Below are 7,359 nucleotides of genomic sequence, written 5' to 3' on the forward strand. Positions count from 1 at the left end.
GCGGTAATAACACGGTGACGAGCGCGTGTTTGTGTTGTGTTTACAGCCGACGGAGGACACATTAAACTGTGACACAGACGCTAATGTGGGGGTGAGACGACCGGGGGGGCTTTTATTGTGAAGGGCTCGTGCAGCGTTCAGTAAATAATGACATTAAGCGTGAGTAAATGTTTTAAACTGTATATTTTAGTGAAGTGGGTCATGACCTCGGGTGTTTTTAAGACGGGAACTGATGACTTACATATAAATATATATAAAAATAAAGCACGTAAAGTAAGAAAATAGGAGTCAAATTATGAATTTAGTGCCAAAATATTTCCTCAAAAAACAAATTTTAACCTTTATATTTCTACTTATTGAGAAAATAAAGAAAAAAAATGTTTATTCCATTTCTTTTAACAGATTTTCGAAATAAGGACTTGTTTCCTCCCGTTTTTTTCACAACTTTGCTCCTCAGATTAGAAATTTTGAGAAATATATATTAACTTAAATGTCCAGTGCGTAAAATGTTGGCGTTTCCTCACTTCTTTTTGCGTCTATTGTAGATTTGATTATGTTTTTAATCCCGTGAGAAAAACTTTTGTTTTGAAAAGGGTTAGGGTTAGTCTCTGGGTCTCACTCTCCACACATCCATACCCACAATCTTATAAATTCTTTCAATACTATGAATAAATGGGTATCTATACAATATATAATATATGTATTATGTACATATATATATGTAGTACTTAGTACTTAGTGTTAGATTTGACCGCCATAACTGACAGCTGCGCTAGGCAACGGAAGCTCAGAGTGCCGATTTTGTCCACATACCGGTCGCTGGCTTCCCTATTTGACGTATCCCGATAAATTCCACATCCTTTTCGGGATTTTAGCATCTTTTTCTTTCTTTATTCCTTTCCTTTGTCCCAACTATGATTCTTCTCCTCGTTCATTTACCGTTCGTTTACTTTCGCGAAGCCATCAACATGGCCGCCACGTCCCAGAATGCAACGCGGTGCCCAAGCCCCGAAAAGTGTACGAAAAGTGCTGTATAAATAAAGTTTGACTGACGTGACACGGGCGAAGGGAGTGAAATTCAGAATAAAGGTTGATAAATCTCACAAAACCGCAGGATTAAAATGACGTGTAGATTTAACCTGAGCACGTGCGGCGTCTTCTTCATCATCATCATCATCATCATGGTTTTTGTCCTCCTGCTGCAAACATCAAACATTTCACCAAAATCCACAAACTCCTGTGACAAATATGAAAAGACAATGAAATGAAAAACACTTACATTTTTAATCCGGGGAATCTAAACTGGATTATTGTGTCCTCGCAGCAGCTGGACTCCTGTCACTGTGTCTCCTGTTTCCAGTTTAAAATTCATAACTTGTATTTAAACAATATGAGTTTTTTGTGACTCCTGCTGAAGGAAAACAAAAACAACATATCAAATATATTATATTTTAATATAGATTTCAAAGCTTTTTGTTTTTGTTTTTGGATTTTCCAAACTCCACAAAAAACACGTCAGAAGATTACATTCATTTATTACAAACATCACTTTCTCCAAAACAGAAATAGACAAAAAACTAAATCTATTGTTGAATAAAATGCTGATTTAATTGTCAAATTATCTCTCTCTCATCCCAAACCTCATAGAGAAAATCAGTGATTTTAGCTCTCAGGGACACAGGAGTTGCTGGTCTACTGCTGCCTCGTGTGGTCACTTTGTGTCCCCGGGGCTGAAGTCTTAATTAAATATTTCAAATGCCGAAAATCACAAAATTCAACTACAAATAAGATTTGAAGTTAGTGATGGAGGCAGCAGTCGATCAACAACTCCTGTGTGCTGTGGTGTTAAAATCACCGGTTTTCTCTATGGGGTTTGGTGCGGGAGAGTGAGTGGTTTACAAACTTCAGTTTCCTGTTGGAAATATCAAGTATTAGGTATCAATTTCACAATGAACGGAGGTGAAACACAAGCGGAATAATAAATAATAAACAAACCGAAGAGAGAATTAAGTTTTTCACTTTTCTTTATTTTGTAAGAATTATTAAAATGTACAAAAGACAACGACAACAAAACAATATATTATCTGAGACGACGTTTCCTCCTGTGGTCGAGTGAAGAGAGTCAGTGGTGAGAGAGAGGGAGAGATAACGGCTTCTCCGCGCTGAGGGAAACACCGACGGAGGGCGGGACATGTTCTACCGGCGGGGGGGCGTGGCCAAACGGGACAACATATCGGTAATCATAAAAACAGACGGTGATGATGACGATGGCCTGAGGACGTCCAGCGCGATGGAGGAAAATCTTTGTTGGTGAAGACGTGAACCGTGACAAAACCATACCTCAGTCAGGCGAGCGGCGTTCTCGTACACAGGTGAGAGGAGGAGGAGGAGGAGGCGGAGCTTACGCCGCCTCGTCTACCACGCGGGAGCCGTGTTCGCCAGTCGCCTCATTCTCCTGCGGAGGGGAAAACGGCAAAATACACTCTGCACTTTTACCACGGTCCCTAACTGAAGATGTTGATATTTGACATCATTTATGTCCAGATTTAAGATATATCTGTGATTATTAATACTTAAATATAAATGTTGCCTCTAATTTAAGATATTTAACACATTTCTTAAGCTTTTAATGCTTAATAAAGGTTATTTTAATATGAATAAGAAACAAATAAATTAGCTATAAATAGGGTTAAATTCTGTCGTAACGCAAATAATTAGACTTCAAATTTAAAAACTCAGTTTTCGTGTCTTTATATGACATAAATATCGTCATATTTTAGTTACGACAGACGTCACATGACCTCATATCTAAGACGGCGTCCTGATAACGATTGAACGATCACTGACCTGGTGTTTCTGTCCTGGTCTCTGATCTTCTTCTCCATCTCTGCGTCTGTCAGCGTCTCCAGCAGGGGGCACCACTGGTCAGCGTCGCCCGTGTTTCTGATGGCGATCTCCACGGTGGGCAGAGGGTTTTCACTGGTAGAGGGAGAGAGAGACACGAGTCAGCACTTTTTAAATCCTTCAGAAACGCCGAGTCACTTTTTTCGCCTGAAGCTTCAAAAACAATCGTCGTTGTTTCTGTTTGAGGATTAAAACATTATGACATGAAACTGAAACTGAAGAAGAAGAAGAGTTTTACGTCACAAAGGACATGTGAGCTCAGTGGAAACAAAACAAAAAACACGAGAACAGAGAAAAACAGAGGAAAACAAAAGCTCAGCTGTGATGAATGTGACGTTTTGTTCACATTGTTTATAATAACAACATATTTATTTCTTTATTGTTGTGGAAAAGTTTCCTTCAACGCTCCACACATTAAATCAATTTAAACATTTAAAGTTTAATAAAGTGCACACTTTTGTCTCTGATGTGATGAAAATAAAATGCCTTGACCATGAGGTTGTTTTTTACAGTAAATTCACAAACTTTCAAGGATTTCAAGGACCCGTGGGAACCCTGAGGCACCAAATTCAAGCACTTTCAATGACCCATGTCTATTTAGGACAATTTTCAAAAACGTTCAAGGGTTTCAATGACCCATGGGAAATCTGAGGAATGAAATTCAAGCACTTTTAATGACCCATGTCTATTTAGGACGATTTTCATGAACCTTCAAGGGCCAAGAGTTTGGTTTTCCATGAAATTCACAAACTTGTAAGGATTTCAAGGACCCATGGGAACCCTGAAACACCAAATTCAAGCACTTTCAATGACCCATGTGTATGTAGGAATATTTTAAAAACTTTCAAGGGAGTTGAGGTTGTTTTTTTCTGCATATTCACAAACTTTCAAGGATTTCAAGGACCCATGGGAACAGCAGTGGGAGACATTTGACCTAAATATCATCTGAACGTATTCCTTGCACAAAAATCAAGCACTTTCAATGACCCACGTCTATTTACGACAGTTTTCAAAAACTTTCAAGGGCTTTGAGGTTGTTTCTGTGGTTTTTTTTTAATTCAAAAACTTTCAAGGACCCGTGGGAATCCTGTGTAACGTAGAACGATCACATCGTCTCTTTTGAGGTGTGACAGTTTAATTTTCCCCACGTGTTAAATTTCACCGTCGCTCTCTTTGATTATCAACCAGTTATGGCCACGCCCATAATTCATGCAAGGCATTGTGGGAGAAAAGAAGAATGAGGAAATGAAAAAAAATAAACATTGGATTATTAGAGAAAACTCTCAGATTATTTGATAATCAAAATAGTTGGAAACTAACTTTGTTCCAGGAGAACAGGAACATGTGTGTGTTGTGTCATGTGTTGTCGTGTACGGTCATGTGACTTCGTGTGTCGTCATGTGACTGGTACCTGAAGGCGTAGGTCCTCTGGTGCCAGCTCAGCTGACCGCGGATGCTGTAGGCGATGGTGGTGACGAACTCTCCGCCCAGGCCGAGCTCGGAGCAGAGCTTCAGGGCAAACTTCTCCGGAGAGTTCTCCCTCTCCGACATGTCCCACTCAAACTGGTCCACCAGAGAGATGTTCCCCACGTGGATGTTGAGCTGCAACGTTCAGAGAAAACCGTTCAGAGGACATCAGAGAGGAGAGGGATGGACACTCTCTGTTGGACGGCGAGGACGGTCACCTTGATGATGACCCTCTGGTCCGTCTGCTCCTCCAGGATACTGTCTGTGGGATAAGACTCGATCTGCTGTCTGATGGCCGAGGCGATGGCGGGGACGAAGGTCAGAGGGTTGAGGTCCAGGTCGTCGCAGAGGATCTCGGCGAACATCTCGGGCGTCATGAGCTTCTCTGGAGAATCAAAAGGTGACGGGGAAGGGAAATGAACATCTCGTTCTCTGTGAATTTTTTTCTTCAAAATGTTGTTTTTCAGAGCTCAGTGAGAAGTTACCGTTCATGTTCCAGGTGAAAGCGTCTCTGAGCTTCTGCCCTTCGATCTCCATGTCCAGGCGGATCGGAACCAGGACTTCGGACTGCGTGGCGTTCTCGTGGATCACAGCCGGATCGTGGTCGTCAAAGCTGAAGCAGGCACACATACACAGGAAAATTAAATACCATAACATAACACCTGAGGTGGTTTCTGAGCAGCAGAGTCTTAACTCTTCAGTTTAGTTTTTAGCTTCAGGACAACAAATCCAACTCTGCTACTCCCCTTTTACACAAACCAATACTGCCACCTAGTGGAATAGACAAGCCATTACACAAATAAACAAAATATGGCTCATCCACCAACTATCTACAGTAGTTGTTTTGGGTGAAACTGAATCGTTAGAATCACTGGATTAAAAAGATTTGTTCACAGAATCGTTCAGTACTTCCTGCGATGATCGGAGCACAGACTCCGTATGACACAGTCACTGAACGTGGTTGTGATTGGGCTCACATTAGCCTAATATGTTTTTGTGGATTTTTAAGTCTTTTCAAAGCAGGTACTAGAAAGAACAGGTACCATCACTGTTGGAAAGGTTAAAAAAAAAGCTCCATATGACTGCAGTGAGTCATCAAGACATGTTTTCACTCTTTACTACATAATTCTCACATACTTTATAATATTTTCTAGCATATATAATGTGTAAAGAGAAGAAACTCTGTATATGATGATTCGAATTGGTTCATGGAATCTTGATGTCGAAGCTGCTCACCACAGAGGGAAAGTCCTCTTCTTGTCTCGACCCAGTCGGCTGCGGTTGATGGTGGTGGAGCAGGGAACGGCGTCCAGGTGGTGAGAACTGTTGGGCAGCGTGGGAACCCACTGACTGTTCCTCTTTGCCTTCTGTTCCCTGAACACACACACACACACACAAAGTCAGTCTTTGTCTTTGGTGCGAAAGATCTTGGAATTTTCATTTCCCAGACATCACGTCGTCATTTTGTTTCATCACACCAGTGTCATAAAAATTAGGAAATCATCATCATTTAGACTTTAAAAAGACAGAAGTTAGTGACGTACCTGAGGTAAGCTGGAGGTTCAGTGCTGATGGAAACAGCTTTGTATTTCTCATCGTTTCCTTCGAGGATCTCCTCGACCTCTGACGCCTTCAGCAGAGTCACGCTCGTGGCGAGCTGAGTGTAGCCGTGATCTGAACGACAAAACATGACGCTGTTATCACATCAGCAGGAGTCCGTTCTCTCCTCAGCAGTTTAAAATGTTTGAAAAACGCAAAAGCTTCCTTCAATTATAGAAAAGTTAAAATGTTTGTGGACGAAACTCCACCGACCGTGTGACGACTCCACGATTTTCTTTCGTTCTTCTACTGAGGCCAGCTTCCTCCATAATGACGGGTATCTTTTATACAGAGAACCTCTGAACATACGCAGGTAGTTTCCCACCTGAACACAAACAAAATCATCCAATGACAGATAGATACATGTGAAAGTAGGTGAAGATACATGAATGTGCACATTGAACTTGTGAAAAGCTAATTAATGGCAGTTTTTTTATGTTATTTTAAAAATAAAGCTCGTTTTCTTCGTTGCCTTACGTTAGCATTTCAGCTTTAATCTTATTGTAGAGTCTCATTTGTCTAATTCTTGTGTAATAATGTGTTTTCTGGTTTGTTGTGCACAAACATACAACAGTGAGTTCCATGTAAGATAAACTAAAACTGATTCCGTTTGACTTTTCCAGGACAACATGTATTGTTATTATTATTAGCATTTGTACGTATTGTTGTAGTATATTATTTATTTATTTTACAAAAGGGACTAAATGTCAGGTTTTAGCCTGAAGCTAATTAAAGAGCAAAAACATAGGAACGTACGAGAGTACACCAAGGTCAATTATTTCACAAGTTACCAATATAAATTATATAATACATACTATAATATATTCATTCTAATAATGGATACAATAATACATTATACTGTTGTGATGATTAGCGCTGTCAAAACGTCGCTAGCTGCTAAGCTAACTGCTAGCTTAGCTAGGACGGGGGGAACCCCGGGTTAAAAACATGAAGAAGGTCAAACGTTTTCACATAAAACCTCACGTCGTAACAAACAAGTCTGGTTTAATGTGTTCATTACCGAGGCTTAATCTGCGTTAATCTGACACATTCGAAAAAACCATGAATGAATGAATGAGTGAGTGTTCGTGCATCATCTCTGTTAGCATCCCCTGCTAACTGCTAACAACCCGGTCTCCCGGGATACAAACGACGCGGAAAAGGGACAAAATGTGCGCTCGGTGCAGAACAAACGCGTTAAACGGATCGAACACTGACCTCCGATCCGATCATGTAAAAGTCTCCATCCTCCTCCAGCTGGAATTTCACCGGTTTTTGTCCAAACGTTTTGCTCAGCGCCATCATGACATCAAATAACAAAGCTGTGTGCCACTGCGCATGCGCGACTGACAGGCAGGGACGTCTCGTCGAAGAGATATGACGTCACAG

At 40.8% G+C, this 7,359-nt stretch overlaps 1 protein-coding gene across 1 annotated transcript; it reads right to left on the reverse strand.

The window, feature by feature from the left end:
• Nucleotides 1-2,096: 2,096 nt before the first annotated feature.
• On the reverse strand, nt 2,097-7,277 carry smarcb1a (SWI/SNF related BAF chromatin remodeling complex subunit B1a). The gene is made up of 9 exons (XM_083904976.1): nt 7,189-7,277; nt 6,184-6,295; nt 5,916-6,045; nt 5,608-5,745; nt 4,857-4,984; nt 4,590-4,756; nt 4,316-4,506; nt 2,848-2,979; nt 2,097-2,455 (listed from the first exon to the last, which is right to left on the reverse strand). Exons 1-9 carry the CDS (start codon nt 7,273-7,275, stop codon nt 2,416-2,418), a joined length of 1,125 nt encoding a protein of 374 aa, XP_083761102.1. The 5' UTR covers nt 7,276-7,277; the 3' UTR covers nt 2,097-2,415.
• Between the last annotated feature and the right edge of the window lie 82 nt (nt 7,278-7,359).

Source organism: Microchirus variegatus, assembly GCF_963457635.1.
Source record: "Microchirus variegatus genome assembly, chromosome: 18".
In the NCBI taxonomy this organism is placed as follows: Eukaryota; Metazoa; Chordata; class Actinopteri; order Pleuronectiformes; family Soleidae; genus Microchirus; species Microchirus variegatus.